This window comes from Watersipora subatra, chromosome 1 (assembly GCF_963576615.1).
Source record: "Watersipora subatra chromosome 1, tzWatSuba1.1, whole genome shotgun sequence".
Lineage (NCBI taxonomy): Eukaryota > Metazoa > Bryozoa > Gymnolaemata > Cheilostomatida > Watersiporidae > Watersipora > Watersipora subatra.
Genome location: NC_088708.1, coordinates 7,257,939 through 7,277,547, shown reverse-complemented (window position 1 = coordinate 7,277,547; position 19,609 = coordinate 7,257,939). Strand labels below are relative to the sequence as shown.

Sequence of the window (19,609 nt, the reverse complement as noted above, 5' to 3'; positions counted from 1 at the left end):
CCGGGTAATAAAAAAGTCTTTGGACAGAAAATTGATTTGTATTTAACATATAACAACACTTGCCATTCTAACTTTCACACTACATATCATGAGAAAGGTGTTTTGTGTAGTTGAAATGAAATAAGAGAGAAAATAAAAACAACTGCTAAGGTTTTCAAACTTTGTCAAACAACTGTAACTTTCAAACTTCATACCATGAGGAAAAAGTTTTGTGCAGGACAACTAAATTAAAAATAAATAAAACAATTGTCAAGGTTTTCAAACAACTGCAAATTTCAAATTTCATAACTTGAAAGAAGTGTTTCGTTGAAATAAATTATAAGGAAAAATAAATATCTAAAGGTGTCTAAATGTAAATGTGAAATCATTAGCAAGTAATGGCTAAATATAGTCTATTTTGCTACGATTACAATCCAAAATTTATTTGGTATACAATTATACGATTTCAGGTCATTTCAGTGTTGGCACGCAAAAATTGGCTTGCAGGCTAATATCATAGGCTATAGTCATTAATCATCATCATTAAAAAATAAAAATAGTGCCAAAACACTATGTTAACCTTAGTAACTATAGGTACCTACAGTGACTTTAGTGAATTTTGTGGTTGTGATCGGCGTGCCCAAGATAATATAACATTACAATGTACTACGTTGAGAGTTTTACTTTCGAGACAGACATAACATAAACGCTGAATCTAACTTAAATGAATTTAGCTTAGTAAACACATACTTGAAAGAAGTTTTAGTATGTATTTTAGTAAACCTTGAACTTTTGACATTAGTTTTATCATTGCGAAAGGATTTTATTTAACAGATACCTACTGGATATACCGTATACGGATAACTTGCCATAGCAAGTTCAGCGATGTATATCTTTTAATAACGCATATAATCAGTACACAAATCGCCAAATTTTAAGTTCGAGATAAATTATTGTCAATATCAGGGAGCCAAATAAATTAGCCCTAACAAAAGAAGAAGAATAAGCATCGCGTTGCATATACTTAGGTCCCAAACTATTTCTGAACAGAAGCATCGTAAATCGTGGACGCAAGGCTAAAATAATTAGCACGTGCATGGTGTATTCGGTATATGATAACATAACTGACCACTAGGTCATTCTGGCTCAGTGGTAGAGTGTCCGTCCGCATAAGAACTTTGTTGATTCGTTCGTCGTGAGTTCAAATTAATCAGGATGCAGAATTTTAACATCACGATCTTAAGATCAATAGCTGGAAGGACACACATACTTTGAGAAATATATATATACATGTTCATACAAGTTTTGGCATGCAGTGTCCTATTAGTCGCTTCTAATTTTCACATCGGCCTACACCAAAAATCGCAAGCCAAGGCACTACATCTATTTAAAAAGAATAAATTTGTGGTAGAGATTGGTGACCAAGGTAAACATTGTTCAAAAAATATAAAATCGTTGATAACCACGATGGGTGTGAGTGAGCCATGGCCAACCACTTTTATATCAAACTTACAATTTTCTATAGTAATACCAATTCGATTATCTGAGCTATATCTTTTACAAATATGAATTTACTATAATATTTTTGTGTCTGCATCAGTTTAGTAGCTGATGTTTAATCTATCATTTATGAACCTTCAGCTGCCACTCATCGTAAAGATTTAAAAAACGGATTCCACCAACCTCTCTATACAACACACTGTTAATTATCACATGATGCAATGTTGGGTACTAAAACACTTTTAATACCACCTATGATGACTTTAACAACATATAGGAATATTCATAAGCCATTTCTAACCCTTTGCCAGGCCCTCAACTGGCTCCTCCTCCGAATTCAGAAAGTCACCACCCTCCTCATAGATCTCATGAGTCAGAGGCTGCAATCTTGGCTGAAGAATATACAACAAACAACTGAAGTCACTTTTCTATCAGAAAATGAGAAGCCATTATATAAATGTTCTTCATAAATTTTCGGTACCAATGCCACATGTACATACAAAAGATGTGTGAATGGTTGCATAATGCCACATGTACATATAAGAGATGTGTGAATGGATGCATAACGCCACATGTACATACAAGAGATGTGTGAATGGATGTATAATGCCACATGTACATACAAGAGATGTGTGAATGGATGCATAATGCCACATGTACATACAAGAGATGTGTGAATGGATGCATAATGCCACATGTACATATAAGAGATGTGTGAATGGATGCATAATGCCACATGTACATATGAGAGATGTGTGAATGGGTGCATGATGCCACATGTACATACAAGAGATGTGTGAATGGATGCATAATGCCGCGTGTACATACAAGAGATGTGTGAATGGATGCATAATGCCGCATGTACATATAAGAGATGTGTGAATGGATGCATAATGCCACATGTACATACAAGAGATGTGTGAATGGATGTATAATGCCACATGTACATACAAGAGATGTGTGAATGGATACATAATGCCACATGTATATACAAGAGATGTGTGAATGGATGTATAATGCCACATGTACATACAAGAGATGTGTGAATGGATGCATAATGCCACATGTACATACAAGAGATGTGTGAATGGATGCATAATGCCACATGTACATACAAGAGATGTGTGAATGGATGCATAATGCCACATGTACATACAAAAGATGTGTGAATGGATGCATAATGTCACATGTACATATAAGAGATATGTGAATGGATGTATAATGCCACATGTACATACAAGAGATGTGTGAATGGATGTATAATGCCACATGTACATACAAGAGATGTGTGAATGGATACATAATGCCACATGTATATAGAAGAGATGTGTGAATGGATGCATAATGCCACATGTACATACAAGAGATGTGTGAATGGATGTATAATGCCACATGTACATACAAGAGATGTGTGAATGGATGCATAATGCCGCATGTACATACAAAAGATGTGTGAATGGATGCATAATGCCACATGTACATATGAGAGATGTGCGAATGGATGCATAATGCCACATGTACATACAAGAGATGTGTGAATGGATACATAATGCCGCATGTACATACAAGAGATGTGTGAATGGATGTATAATGCCACATGTACATACAAGAGATGTGTGAATGGATGCATAATGTCACATGTACATATAAGAGATGTGCGAATGGATGCATAATGCCACATGTACATATAAGAGATGTGTGAATGGATACATAATGCCGCATGTACATACAAGAGATGTGTGAATGGATGCATAATGCCACATGTACATACAAGAGATGTGTGAATGGATGCATAATGCCACATGTACATACAAGAGATGTGTGAATGGATGCATAATGCCGCATGTACATACAAGAGATGTGTGAATGGATGCATAATGCCGCATGTACATACAAGAGATGTGTGAATGGATGCATAATGCCACATGTACATACAAGAGATGTGTGAATGGATGCATAATGCCACATGTACATATGAGAGATGTGCGAATGGATGCATAATGCCACATGTACATACAAGAGATGTGTGAATGGATACATAATGCCGCATGTACATACAAGAGATGTGTGAATGGATGCATAATGCCGCATGTACATACAAGAGATGTGTGAATGGATGCATAATGCCGCATGTACATACAAGAGATGTGTGAATGGATGCATAATGCCACATGTACATACAAGAGATGTGTGAATGGATGCATAACGCCACATGTACATACAAGAGATGTGTGAATGGATGTATAATGCCACATGTACATACAAGAGATGTGTGAATGGATGCATAATGCCACATGTACATACAAGAGATGTGTGAATGGATGCATAATGCCACATGTACATATAAGAGATGTGTGAATGGATGCATAATGCCACATGTACATATGAGAGATGTGTGAATGGGTGCATGATGCCACATGTACATACAAGAGATGTGTGAATGGATGCATAATGCCGCGTGTACATACAAGAGATGTGTGAATGGATGCATAATGCCGCATGTACATATAAGAGATGTGTGAATGGATGCATAATGCCACATGTACATACAAGAGATGTGTGAATGGATGTATAATGCCACATGTACATACAAGAGATGTGTGAATGGATACATAATGCCACATGTATATACAAGAGATGTGTGAATGGATGTATAATGCCACATGTACATACAAGAGATGTGTGAATGGATGCATAATGCCACATGTACATACAAGAGATGTGTGAATGGATGCATAATGCCACATGTACATACAAGAGATGTGTGAATGGATGCATAATGCCACATGTACATACAAAAGATGTGTGAATGGATGCATAATGTCACATGTACATATAAGAGATATGTGAATGGATGTATAATGCCACATGTACATACAAGAGATGTGTGAATGGATGTATAATGCCACATGTACATACAAGAGATGTGTGAATGGATACATAATGCCACATGTATATAGAAGAGATGTGTGAATGGATGCATAATGCCACATGTACATACAAGAGATGTGTGAATGGATGCATAATGCCGCATGTACATACAAGAGATGTGTGAATGGATGCATAATGCCGCATGTACATACAAGAGATGTGTGAATGGATGCATAATGCCACATGTACATACAAGAGATGTGTGAATGGATGCATAATGCCACATGTACATACAAGAGATGTGTGAATGGATGCATAATGCCGCATGTACATACAAGAGATGTGTGAATGGATGCATAATGCCGCATGTACATACAAGAGATGTGTGAATGGATGCATAATGCCACATGTACATACAAGAGATGTGTGAATGGATGCATAATGCCACATGTACATACAAGAGATGTGTGAATGGATGCATAATGCCGCATGTACATACAAGAGAAGTGTGAATGGATGCATAATGCCGCATGTACATACAAGAGATGTGTGAATGGATGCATAATGCCGCATGTACATACAAGAGATGTGTGAATGGATGCATAATGCCACATGTACATACAAGAGATGTGTGAATGGATGCATAATGCCACTAAGTACCAAAATTTTAGGGGTTAACAAAGCTGATTACCTGAGCGCTCAACTTGCTCAGTTGCTTGACAGCAGTTGAGGATTTAAACATTCCGATGCCTTCTTCCCTTAATCCAGTCATAAGTTCATCATTAGCGAACACATTTAAAGGTCTACAACAGACACAAGAGACTATGTAAGTACAACATGTAGGTGACATTGGTAGGCAGGTGCTTGATGGGGTACTTATATAATTAGAAATCATAATTACAAATTAAGAACAAGCACAAAGACACTTCCTGCCAATTTCTACAGGTAGCTCATTATGTTCTTCATGATAGGTTTTCATCAGCACTGGCACTCTGAAAGTCATTCTTATCAAGCACTTACAGGGATACAGGCGTCGGCCGAGATACTTCCACTGTGATAGCATTTCTGTAAGCCAACAGGTCCTCGTAAACCTTGTTACCCTGACAGGTACCATCATCTGCGTTCTCCAACTGTATCACATGATCCTTTACCTGACAACCCTGCAAGTCAAAACCAGACAAGCAATAAAGTTTTTGCAATAGCATCGAGAACAACCATTATTCATTGCAGTTAATTCAATAGGAGTTGATAGCCAATACAGTAGCAGCTGACAACTAAACTGCTAGTAGATGAGAACAGCCAACAGAAGGCCAGTTCAGCCCTCCTAAGCGCCATATGAACATGTCCCTGGCAGAACTGCTGACAAGCCAACTGAGTAACAGCACATCTAAACTTCTATGTCACTCACAATCAACTCGATGTAGGTGATTTACGGTGCACCCGCAACAGATTGTCAAAAGAAGCATGATTTACATACTTAAGGGTTGCAAATCAGTCATTTTATATAAATGCCATTTCATGAGACTACCCAGACTATTATCTATAGTTTTTCTATTTATCAATTTATGTTAACAAGGCAACAAATCAAGCAAACATCTCAGATAAAGAGATAATAAACATTGAAGAGATATACATGTATAGAGACCTGTGTATAATGAGACAGTGAGATATTTCAAAGATGAGAAAAACAGAAAAATGTTGGTAGAATCTAGCATTTGCTTTATCTCTTCTCCAAATTATTTTGCATTACAATGGAGATTTTATTTGCAGAAATCCCGTCTTGGTTCATAGCTGATATTTATTTATCCAGTCAGCTAGGAGCAGCACAAAGACATCTTCTCATTGAACGTTGCGCGAACATAGTAGTGGAAAAAGGCTGATGAGACTTGTGTGTAAACATTAGCATAATATATAGGGGTGTCGTATGTTCCAAAAGGGGACTTGGATATGCTCCAAATTTTTTGACTCAATTTGACCAATTTGAATATTGATGGTGTCTCCACAAGTGAAGTTAGTGTATTTCCCAATTAAACCAATATCGGACAACGCAAATGTTTTAAACTATACATATCTACAAACAGTTACCAATCTTTACAATATGTATTTCTTCTACATTTCATGGTATATCGAGGCTCAGCTGATTATGCAAACAGTTTAAAGGTAGACTACTAGCGATAAAGAAAGGAACGCATCTGTTAAATTAAAACTTACGGAGATGTTACGAGTATACCTTATAAACCTCTCTGCTAACAATTTACCAGCTCTTCACTGGGTGTATTGAACAATACTGCTCAAACAGCCCCTTGTTTTATGTATATTATATATTTTTCGTTGATGTAGGTTCTTAGTGCAATCAGATTGAGTCATAGTTACATGCAGAGAAATTGCAAAAACTTGGCAAGCATGTAAGAAAAGATAACTTCCTGAAGGCATATAGTAAGGCAATATACCCTGTGCGGAGAGTGAACCAGGCTGCGGTGAGCTTTTACTGCTTATATCTTAATTTAAAGGTAAACGCTGAGCAAACAACCCCCTACATATTATGAGTTTGAACCACAGTTTGAAATATTACCTGGGACCTCAACTGTATAAGTGTTAACCATAGATATATATAGGTTTATATATCAATGGTGTTAACAAGCATAGCCTAACAAACATTGAGTATCTGGAAGTTAGCTCGGGATAGTATTCCAGATTAGTGTGAAACATGCCCAAAACATACCACATTCTCCTTAGTTGGGTCGAACTTGATGACTTGCTGTCCACAGCAAATGTAGGTACCAACAGCTCCATTGAACTTTCCAAGCATAACATCTGACTGATAAAGTGCCACATCCTTGTGATAGAAGCAGCCAGCCAGCTCATAGCATTGGAATGGTTTGCCACACCTACAATGGACATGAGTGTTATTAACTAAAGAAATGATGGCAAACTGCAAAATTGATGGTATCCCTCTCAGTGCTTGGTACACCGAGGTGTGTGTTGTTCATACCTCCAGCATGAGATGAATGCTCTGTCAGTGCACGACTGCTGAAACTTAGAAGGTCAGCATGCACACTCAAAACTCTTCTATTCAAGAGCAAGATTAGCTTTCATATAGTTAAAGAGTCATGTGTGGATTTCACACCAAGCCCTGTGGAGGGCAACGACAATATTTGGTAGCAACAAAATGGAACTTGCCAAAGACATCACAGCTACTTGGTGGTTATAAATTTACTGACCGGGGAACACACAGCTGCAGGTGAGAGGAGGGACATTCAGAAGAGAATATAAAGTATTATGTGAAGAACAAGTAGTTGTGGAGGAAGGGGGGCAGGGTAAATCACTGAATGGAGATAGAAACGCAGGCTAACCTTGAACAGTTGAGATAGTTTATGATGCCCCACAGTCTCCAGTACACATCTCTCCACGTCTTCAGCTCCTGCTTTAACTCAATGAGAAAATCACTGACATCCCAACTAGCATCCCGCTCATGAACATACAAGAGACTGCCATACCTGTCGACCAGCATTCTGTAAGTGACAAAGTCTAGCATTATTAGTTGAAACATAATTCAGTTATTATTATGAGTTGTGTACAGTCGATGCTCCTATAACATACACTTCCTATAATGTACATATACCCCCTACAACGTGCACCTCCTATAACGTACACCCCCTATAACGTACACCCCCTATAACGTACATCTCCTATAACGTACACCTCCTATAATGAATACCTCCTATAATGTACACCTCCTATAATGTACACCTCCTATAACGTATACCTCCTATAACGTACACTTCCTATAACGTACACCTCCTATAACATACACCTCCTATAACATAAACTCAGCACAACAGAGAATTTATGTAAGGTTTTCGCTTCACACTGCATAAAAAATCCTACAACGTAAAGTGTCAGGTCAGTGCAAGTTCTCAAATTTTATTTAAATACGAGAATCTCGTAGTTTGCCTTTAAAACTTCTCTCTCTCTCGTCACACTTGGGAGAGACAACCATGTGTAGAGTTATCTCTATTGTATTTATACTAGTACCCTGGCAGTCTAGTTCACCATCAGAGATCATCATGTGTGTCAATAAATGACAGAGAATAAGTAGCTGCAAAATTATTCGGAATACTTGAAGGCGATTGATTGGTGCAGTTGTAAGAGTGTCGGCTTAACAATCTGAATGACACTGAGTTGGATTATCATCAAAAACTCTTTTTAATCCTAACCTTAAACTCTGGCGACGGATAGATGGACAGACAGACACCACTCTTAGTAAACATATATTTTTGTTTTACTTTATTTTAGAGGCATAAAATGTTTTTATTATTTTTCTGTTGCAGAATAAACTTTGCTGCCTAGAAAAAATCGATGCAAATTGACATTGAAGATGTGCACTCAATAAATTTATTGAAAAATTACCGCAATCATGAACCATAAACTGAGTGAAAGTGATAAGAAAAATGGGAAAAGTTGTCAATCCAAACCAATAATACTGCAGTTGCTGTACAGGCGTTAAATAAAAAGTTAAGTTTAGTTTTTTTTACTTTTGGAAGGGTCAAAGGGGTGAGTTTGGGAAAATCTAGGAACAGATTGAGCAATTTAGATATATTTTACTGTGTACATAACATAAAATCGCTATAACATAAATGTTGCCAAAACAGATTATGTAGGATCGTCCACTGTATATGAAAATAAAACGAATAGTCAAAAATAAAATTATTAATCTCAATGTTTAGCGAAGATTTCTGATGAAATCTAGAACAACCTATTCCACATGTTAATATGGAAGGCCAGAGAAAGTTAAAATGAGGTACATCATGGACTCACAAGCAAGCCAACTTCACCTTCAATTCCACTGCTTGCCATCACACGAACACTCTTGAACTCAAATATAGACACAGACGCTGCTCCTATACTCACCGACTTGAGATACAGCTAAGTTTCTTCTCCAAAGTCTTTGTCAATAGCTTTCCACAGGCTTTACACCGATACAAAGTACTCGCATTCTCTGGCGAATCTGGATTAATCTTCCTGCTAACATCTGTTTCAAATAGCTTCTCTGTTTTCTTGGCAAAAAGTTTGCTGCAAGTATTATTAGGAAAGAGGGTGATGAGACACGAGTTATAGTATATAGCAGGAAGAGACCTGCTAAGAGTAATAACACCAGCAACGCTGCACTCTACTGAAATATTACTATTGCGAGTCAAAGTTATCTGGGATGTTTTCAACACCTCCTACTCTCAAATGTACCATGAAAAACACCAAAATTCATTGTGGTGATGATATGAGCAAATACCCATGTGCTCATATACACTAGTGTTGAAGTTGCCAGTCTGGTCTCATAACTATATAGGTCACTGTGATATCACATTTGGTGAGTCTATATTAATTTGACAAAGTTTCTCATTCTGGTAACTTGGTTTTGGATCTATGGATGCTTTCATATTTCACAGCTCAGAACTATACTTTGTCTGCACAGAGTTGTTTTAACAAACCTTCTAAACTTGTCTTTCCTGTCCTTCAGTTCCTCCACCTCGTTATGTGAGAAGAGGGCCGTTATCCTAGTCACAAGACGATCATTGATGCAGTTCATATTGCACGGCGTGGATAGTATAGCATTCATGTGTTTATGGCAATACTCGATGCACTTATCTATCTACAATATCAAAGAGATATACCTTTATTTATAAACAACTGTGATGTAGATTACAATATCTTCTTCGCATTGCGTATAAACAAAATTTGCGCTTCATCAAATAGAAACAATCTACTGAAAAAGGCTGTAGCTAAACGCTTACCAAATTATCCATTTTGAGGAAGTCTGACGATATCAGGATACTGATAACATTTGTGGTCTCTGCAATCATAATAAAATCGCAACGCAACTCAGACTGATATATAGAACTATGATCTTTAACATGATGCTAGAATAGAAATATGCATCACCTGAGAAGATAAAAGTAAAATATTTGTAGAAAACCTTTCTGTTAACAAGTAGCTACTAGGCAGAGACAAATTACAATGATAAAATATAACGCATTAAGTTCAGTTCATAGACGCAAGTTTGCCATATTACAAGCTTGAGTTACAAAAAGAACAATGGCTTACCAAGCTTTGGTTCGTGTGGAAATTCTTTAGTTCCACGTTTGACATGTTTCATCAGCCAATCAAATATCTGCACATCGCAATGAACAGAGATATCTACATCTTCCCAGCGCTGTGAGTCAGCTGACAGGTATTCCGCAAAGTATTTCATCTCTCGCACAAGAAGGTCTCGTGGGCAGTAGAAGTCCTGCTTTACTATAACATAGTTAGTCACAAGCAATCAACAAAAGCGTAAAAGTACGTATATTATTCAACAGAGATGAACATGAGAAAGTTGTCATCTCTTGTATATGAGCAAACCACTCCTAATTGAAAGCAATATTTCAACAAAATTATATCTCTTACTTATTAAATACAGTAATACTATGATAGTTTAACGTTAAATATCATTATAGATGCAAATTCCAAACTTGTAAATAATAATAAAATATATACTTCTTGAGAATCTATGTGTGAAGTAAGCAAAGGGTCACGACAATGCTATTTGTTGGTAGAGGACTGAACAAGGAGTAGCAACAAAGGCGCCACTATGCTGCTGCCAAATGATATAGCTCAAATAAAATATACAGTGTGTTGAAAACAGATCGCCTGTTAATGTATACTGCAACATAAAAATAACTATTTAGTTAGTAGTTATAAATAAAAGTCAACCAAATTGGTCATTATATCAAAAATTTCTTGCCATAAACCATTTAATTTGTCAGCGATTATAAAATTATGCAAAATTTAAATACTAAAGATGGCTGGTTAGTTCATACTTGAAGGCGCTACAAGCGCTGCTTAAAAAATGATAAAACAACTCATCAATAGAAAATACAACATAACACACAAAATCTAAAAAAGTTAGAAAAACGTCTTTAAATATTTTTCTAATTATTTAAGTGTTCAACACCGCATTACACACAATAAATAAAGTCAACCCTTGACTAAACACTTCAGTTTTGTAACTCAGTAAATTTGTACGCGGTTCGCCTTCGTTTAGTTTGGGTCCAACAACAGTTAACAGTTCTACATATCTCCCTTTCTAAGCTTTATTGTCATGGATACCAAGAAAACTAGCACGAGTTTTTATCAGAGTTGAAAAGAACCAATGCTTTCCTTAGAATAACAAAACTCAAAAATAGCAAAACTCCAAATAAAAACATTCGAAACTTATAGCTAATATCTTTTGAACAACTTTTTTTAAATTTGATGAAGCTGACAGTAGTTACTATAAGAAAAGTAGGTTTGAAGTGAGTGAAAGCGGAGAAGCTGCAGACAATAATTGAAGATGAAAAGCATAAAAAATATTAAATATAAAGAACATGCCAGTATATGTAAAGAAGTTAAGTTGGAAGTTTAAATAGTATAAGTTAGACTAGCTTCACATTTTTATAATACCTCTATCTGGGCATCATCTCTCATGCACTGCCAAAGCTACACCTGCTCACATGTTTTGACAAGTGACAATTAAAACCTATATTACTAATCATCACATTATTAGTTCAGCTTCTTATATGCAAATTCTTGGTTTACATAAAGCCTTCTACATAATTTTATACAACACATTTTTTGATCTACATACATGTGTGGTTACCTTATCTATTTGGTCTTCATATATGTGTAGTTACCTGAAGTATTCATTTCATCTACATATATGTGTGGTTACCTGAAGTATTCATTTGATCTACATATATGTGTGGCTACCTGAAGTGATCATTTCATCTACATATATGTGTGGTTATCTGAAGTATTCATTTCATCTACATATATGTGTGGTTACCTGAAGTATTCATTTCATCTACATATACATTGTATGTTTGGTTACCTGAAGTGATCATTTCATCTACATATATGTGTTGATACCTGAAGTAATCATTTCATCTACATATATGTGTTGTTACCTGAAATATTTGTTTGTTTGGCTACTGCTCAAGGACAGTTACAGAAATCTTTCTCTGTATGTAAAGTACATCTAATTTTACAACTATTTGCATAAAAGTAACAAGTTGAACAACATCAGAATGCGAACATTGACCAAGTTCTCTACATCATAGCAGATTACTTACAATTCTTTGCCTCATCGCATACATGAATCACCATAGTCGGTCCTTGATCTCTTTCACTAGAGTTGGAGTTAGCACTGTTGGGAGGTGTCGACTGTCAAGGAGAGAATAGCGTGATAAGTAACAAAGAAAATAAGTGATTATTCTGGTAGGTGCTCAACTCTCCGTCACCTCTAAAGCTATGTTTTGCAAGAGCAGCAAAACCTTTAATTATCCACAAACCATGACAAACTTGGCCTAGTAAATAATATTAACCATCTGCAGAATAGTGTGTAAAGACTTTAAAGAAAAACGATTTAAAAACAGTTTGAACACATTTTGTTCCCAGATTTGACAAAGTTTTCAGCAAAACAGAATCTATAAAGAGGTCTGTAAAATTCAGAAGAAATAGGAAAGAATTGAGGTTGTTATTGCCTACTCGAAAAGCAAAACTGATTGACACTTTTGCAACAGTGACAGTTTGGTTACGCTAATAACGAAACCAAAAGTACATGCGTGTTAAAGAATAGAGAAAGCATAATATTATTATGCTTTATTAGTTATCTTGAGGTGTTGACTGATGTTCTAAAAAAAGAATCAAGGAGATTGACCCACTATTAGCTGAGATATAGCCAGCCAAACACAGGTCTACCTAATAAAGAATCAGAGGAAAACCCTTCGAAAATCCCGAAAACTGACGTATAAAATCAACTTAATGTTCATGTGCCGGAGTTGTGCACCCTTACCGCCGTTACGTATAATGATTGTTTTGGCTACGAGATGTGAAACGCTTCTCGAGATAGTAAAGAATTTACAGGCTAGCTCTGGTTTCTCAGGAAAATCAAGCAAACATTGTGTGGTAAAGGCATTTGCCCACAACCCCTCGCCATGATTTTTCAAAACAGAAGAGCAGATTTTGACTATTGTGCTTCAAATTTTAACTCGATCTCTACGGATATGCTACGAAGATCCTCTGTTCAACGAACGGCGCGTGTATAGTCTATATGCGACATCCGCGATTTGCAGTTTGTTTAGAATAAGAAATGGGAATGTGAATTTTTGTTCATTCATCATTTTTCTACTGTGTACCTACTGCAGCATTCAGTTGATTTTCATGATTATCGTCACTATTAACAGACTGTAAGTTCACTACAGCCATTATTTTAAAAAGAATAACTTGACCGTGCTGCTCTTGCTGTAAGATAAGAAAACGATAACTTTTGATTTGATTTTTCTATTTATCTATTATCTTATCTATGATTATTTTTTATGATTAATATAATAATCATAATGCATATTATACAAAATAATAATATAACTGCCTCTAGAATAAATGATGTAACTAATATAATTTGTAGAAAATTCCAAATGATAATCGAGATTGATGATTGATTTAATTGATTCCATTTATTAGCTATAGTTAAAAAAATCTGAACAGCGCTAAAGATGAGTCTGAATAGGGAAGCTAAGTGGGAGAACAACAAAACTGAGCTGAACTAGCAAGATGGCGACCTAACTAACTAAAGATAGCGAAATAATAGATGCGTGTAATTATTTTATGCTAAAACTAATCTACACGTCAGAGGGACTGGTTCGGAATTCTCAGAGCAATGATTGTTAGGCCCAATTAGATTGTTCTATACTTCCAGGGATTAAACCAATTAAAATGCCATGATTGTTATAGGAGAGCGCATTAGTTGGCTTAATTGACCAATGGCACACAAGTCGATTTCATTTGTCATGTATTGATGATTACCAAAACACTTATGTTTTTTGGTAGACCTGTGTTTGGCTGGCTATATATCAGCTTCTGGTTGGTCAATCTCCTTGATTCTTTTTTTAGAACATCAGTCAACACCTCAAGATAAATAATAAAGCATAATAATATTATGCTTTCTCTATTCTTTAACCAATCAAGGCTCGGTGATAGAAATTGTAAAAAATGTTCTAACTTCCACAATGGTCCCAAGAGCGAGCTCATTAAACTCAGCTATTCATATGATGTGATGTTTCAGCCATACAGACAATAGACTTTTTCCAATGCGTATTAAAAAATGTCCGCATTTAAGAATTCCTTAGTTAATCCAAAATTATTTAACAATTTTAAAGCGGAATAAAAAATCAGGCATATCTAAAAAGTTTAAGATAGAACCTGATGAATACTCATACAAATATGCTGTAAGACTGGATATCAGTCATATTAGCTATAGCCTACAATAAAGTCATAGAAGGGTTTTAACATAATGAAATAACTTGAAACCAACCTTAGTATCATTGCTTCCCTTCGTTGCTTTATCACCTGCAAATAGTAAAGCAGTCGATAATCATTCTACTTTTTCATCATAACATTGGTTAAAGCAGCTGCTAAGTAAATCACTCCTTTTCACTGTTATACCTTTGGGTTCACTTATTTGCTCTCTTTGTGAGGACTTGCCGAAGGTGGTCACCTTCTGAGAACTTGGTACGGGAACTGAAACAGACTCGGATTTGAATTCTTTATACCTCTTTTGGCACTAAAAACAGATAAAATTGAAGAAATACATAGTACATTGAAAATTCATGCAAAATGATCTTCAACATAAAGCATGTTATAACAGATAACCATGCATCCTCTCTCTCTCTCTCACCCCACCCCCCTCCCATTTCCCTCCCTCCCTTTCCATCTCTCCCTTTTCTCCCTCTCTCTTTGCCATGTCCTGTGAGGACGTAGGTAATCATGATTCTCCCCGCTTCCTTTAACCATGACTTTTCTTGGCAGGCTTCGACAGTGGTTCGCCATTGCATTCTGTTGGGCATTTTTAATGAGACACTACCTCTAGCCTGGCTCGCACAGAAGCTCTTTGGTCCTGTGTCAGGTTTTGCTTTTAGTTCTGCAGGGTTGCTAGGCACCCTCCTCATCCTCGCTGGAGGTCAAATGAAGGAGCCAGCTTAGTCGCCGACAACCCAACCAGATTGGACACAGGATCAATTATGGTTGAATGCCCTTCCTAATACCACCAATGGTCCTTACGTGACTCAAACCACTAACCTATTGATCATAAGCCAGAGCCCTAGCCAGTTAACCGCAAATGCTGAGTTAACCATGCTTGTACTGGTATGAAAAGATAGCACCGCATTCAATTTCCTAGCAATTTACATGTGTCCACAGTGGCAAACTTGCTCTAGGTTCTACGTAGCAGCAGATTTGCTCAATCTAGAAAAAAGTGTAATACCAACCATTTAACTAACCTGGTATGGTGTGGTCCCAGGAAACATGTTAGATATTGCTTCCCAATTTTTTGTTTGAAGTATGTCAAACTTCTTGTTGACAACCAGCTGCTGAAGGAAGCTGTCCAATGCCACATTTTCCCAATATTGGACACTCATAACTTCATGCAAGCGTTCCTAAAATAAAGATCAATGAACCATAAGGGTGATTGTTCAGATCGTGTGCTAAAGGAAACTTTTGAGCTTAGTGTCAAACTCAACTGCTAAGGTAAATAACAGGAAAGATATGAGAGGAAGTAAAAGAGAATGAAAAGACGCATATAAAACAATACTGTAAGTCTTGCATACACGGTAACAGGGCACTTAGCTTGTGCGGACTTGTTTATGGCTCACTGCCATAATCACCAGAGCTGATATTTCAGGCTAAAGTGACATTTTTTGTGTGTTCTACGGATGTTTTAGTACAAACTTCGGAGTGTTGCTTGATATGTAAAACTACACAATAGAACATCATTGTCCAGCATGATTGGATAATGAAATGGCAAAGACATGCACAAGATCGAGTTTGCATCCCATTTAAGATGTGCACTGCAACAACTTAAAGGTTGACTTGCAACAAAATTCTCATTACAGTTATTTGGTATCAAAAGATTCACCATGTCTTACTCTGTTGTGTTGTAGGTGCAAAATATGTGGAAATGTGATTACAAGCTCTTAAAAGCAAAAAACGAACAGTTACTCGCAGCCACACGAGACCGCCGTAGTTTGGATTCTCTTCCCAAAACGGCTCAAATGGGACGTAGTTGTTACAGAATGGTTTCTGTTTACACTTTCATGCAACCTTATTTGTCAAAATATTTTCACAAATATACTTCACGCTTTCAATAAAACCATGTCTATTGTTCTTACTCGTCTATTTTATCATCATTGTAATGCTGTCACTTTTAGCACTGATATCTTATAACTCACCGTAAAAATTCGTTAAACTTTTTTACCTTAGCTCGAAGGAGTGCATATCATTGTCTGATAATCATGACGAGCCTGTTGGTCACTTGTGACAATCGAAAAGTGCTGCAGAAATTATTTGCGAAGTATTGGGTCACATGATCAGATTACGACTTGACGATTAGTTCAAGCCGAAACAAAACTGTAAAGTAGCGAGCATCTATATTTGATACGGGGTCTTCGGTAAAACCCGAAGTGTTTGTCATAAACTAGTGATACGATAAGTTTATATTGAGCTTTGCATTGGCCTTTCAATTCACGTGAGAACATCACGTGACAAGACAATAACCAAACTATCATGACTATGTCAGAGAAATAAAGAGATTCCAATCCACGGCAGCTTTTCATTTTTGAGCTTTTAAGAGCTTGTAATCACATTTCCACATATTTGGCACATACAACACAATCGAGTAAGACATGGTGAATCTTTTGATACCAAATAACTGTAATGAGAATTTTGTTGCAAGTCAACCTTTATGTAGTGTTATTAGCACCATTGTCAGTTTCAAGTGTTATAAAAATTTCACTGCAACAATCCCTACTGTTTCAATGACAAATATTTGATTTTCACTATCTAAGGGCATATTTGAAAGTTGAGCAGACTCTTGGCAATAAACTATTCTCTTGTCTACGCTGCCAACATATTGTTAAAAGCAAGTCTAACTCGTATGGCCTTGCCAAGCGCATAAACGTTGTGTCAGCAGCTAGGTGAGTGGGCCGCTCTTTCCTGATACAGAATATGACTACTAAAGTAATTTTGAGTCGGCATAAAGTTTGCTTTATCTCAGAAGAAATAACTTCTATTAGTGATCTTATCTTGGCCTCTCAAAATTAGACTAAAATGCTAGGAAAATTTCTGATTTGGGCAGTGTGAGCTATCAGCAGCTGCTAGTCTGGAAGGAATAACGAGATTTGGTGGTTAGCTTGCCATTGCTAAACTAATGTTTTAAACAAGTTGAAAGGTAAGCATAAAAATGACTGTTGAAAAAATAAAAAAAATAAAATATTTACATGAGTCTATAGTACAGCATTGGCTTTTACTGTGCCTATTAACTCGTCAGCAAAGCAAAAAAGTGCTCAACTAGAGCAATCTCTGTACATTCTAAAATAAAAATGATATATTTTCAGTTTTGAGAGACTTTCTGCGTTTAGCAAGCGGGTGTAGTCAAAAGGCCTACTTCAAAACACACTGTAAACTTTGGGGAAGGGTACGCAGAATGTGTTGGCACCCAACCTGTTTGTGTGAAAGTGTCCTATGTATGCAACTACCATTATATCGTTATTCTATATACGTTATTCGATTATTATAGTTATCCGATTATTTTCATCCTAACAATTTATTCTTTCGTAGTTATATTTTTATAAATGTACATTGAGACTTCAAGTTGACACATGAGCATAATTTGACTGACATTCAATTAAACAAATTAATCATTACTCACATTACAGCATAAACATTTCCTATGGTAAATAAACCCATTAATGTAATGTTAATATATCGCCACATTTTATGACAATAGCATACGCCACTAAATTTCTTCATTGTGCGCACATGTATTATCCCGTGTAACCTTGTAGTTGTCTTCACACTAGACCACTTAATGTGTAAGTGGTGTGCCTCATATAATTTAATTTATTTTGTCGGTGGTTTTTAATTTTCGAGTAATTGAGTTTAATGTTAGTCAGTAATGCAAGCTTAACTTGTTGTATAAGTTTATAGTGCTTTGGCTGAGAGGTTATTTGTAAGATTTTTAATGTCTCTTATAGTTTTCAGTAGAAAGCTGTTAAAGTATTCACTTTTAGTGGCATGTACGGATGACGGTAGTCCTTTTACTGTTTACTCGAGTTTGAATAGGGAGCTCGGATTGGCTATTATGTTGGTGGTATGAACTGTTCAGTGCTGAATGCTTATCCTCTTCACTAAGTATCCTCATTAAAAGTCGGAGTCTGATGTCATGACGTCTCTTTTGTAGTAGCTCAAGACCAAGCTTTTCTTTTGCTTCACTAACACTTTCTCGTCCTTTAAGGTGGCTTATAAAATGTACAGCTTGATTTTGAACAGCTTCTATATATCTGCTATGTGTTTTTTTAGAAACGGATCTCATATTGCTGCAGCATATTCAAAATGTGGACGACAAAGTGACTTGTATGCCAGCAACCGAGCAGATTATGGAGCCCAGTATAAGGCTCTTTTTATCATGCCTAGTTGTCGCTTTGCAACTGTTTTTCAAAAATATGCTTGTCAAATCTTAGGTTAGATTGTAACTGTACGCGTAAATAACGTGTGTCTTTCACATGGTCTAGAACTTGATTCCCAAGAGCGTATTTTGGTATTACTCTACTGTTGTTAAAGCCAATAACGTGACACTTATATTCATTGAAGTTCATGTTGCATTTATCTGGTCATTTTTGCAGTGAATCAATGGTTTTTTGAAAACAATTTTCATCAGTTGTGTTGTTGCCCATTTGGTAAATCAGAGTGTCATCTGCAAACAGAATTACTGAGCAGTCTATGCAATCTGGGAGGTCCTTGATGTACACTAAGAAGAGAGTAAGCCCTAATACAGATCCTTGTGGTACTCCTGAGAACATAGGCAAAACAGATATAACTCCATAGAGCGCCACACATTGATTTCGCTCAGACAAGAAGTCATGTATACATGGTAACAAATAACTGTCAATACTTTGTATAGTAAAAAGTTTTTGCTTTATATAATAGATGTCATGCTATAATAGAAAGCTCGTCTACAGCTTAAATGTATCGATGAAAAATTTACGTGCTGTTTGCACTGTGTAAACAGAGACATTGTTTTGCATTAATAATAATAATAATTAATAAGTGTACAAAAGAGGTTGCTCATTCGCACAGCAAATTACTCACTCTCGAAATTTACAGTTGAAAACGAAAACGTGAGCGGTTACTCGCT

General features: G+C 36.3%; 1 protein-coding gene across 1 annotated transcript in view; it reads right to left on the bottom strand.

Annotated features, from left to right (window-relative positions):
• The window catches only part of LOC137385884 (SANT and BTB domain regulator of class switch recombination-like), a 23,914-nt gene extending 4,305 nt beyond the window's left edge, over positions 1-19,609 (bottom strand). The window contains exons 1-14 of the mRNA XM_068072475.1: positions 19,564-19,609; positions 15,699-15,854; positions 14,866-14,983; positions 14,735-14,769; positions 12,495-12,585; positions 10,450-10,641; positions 10,140-10,198; positions 9,837-9,997; positions 9,262-9,423; positions 7,704-7,862; positions 7,073-7,238; positions 5,371-5,510; positions 5,042-5,153; positions 1,781-1,871 (exon numbers count right to left, since the gene is read on the bottom strand). Coding sequence (XP_067928576.1) covers positions 1,781-1,871; positions 5,042-5,153; positions 5,371-5,510; positions 7,073-7,238; positions 7,704-7,862; positions 9,262-9,423; positions 9,837-9,997; positions 10,140-10,198; positions 10,450-10,641; positions 12,495-12,585; positions 14,735-14,769; positions 14,866-14,983; positions 15,699-15,836 — 1,624 coding nt within the window. The 5' untranslated portion in view covers positions 15,837-15,854; positions 19,564-19,609. The remainder of the gene's footprint in view (positions 1-1,780; positions 1,872-5,041; positions 5,154-5,370; positions 5,511-7,072; positions 7,239-7,703; positions 7,863-9,261; positions 9,424-9,836; positions 9,998-10,139; positions 10,199-10,449; positions 10,642-12,494; positions 12,586-14,734; positions 14,770-14,865; positions 14,984-15,698; positions 15,855-19,563) is intronic.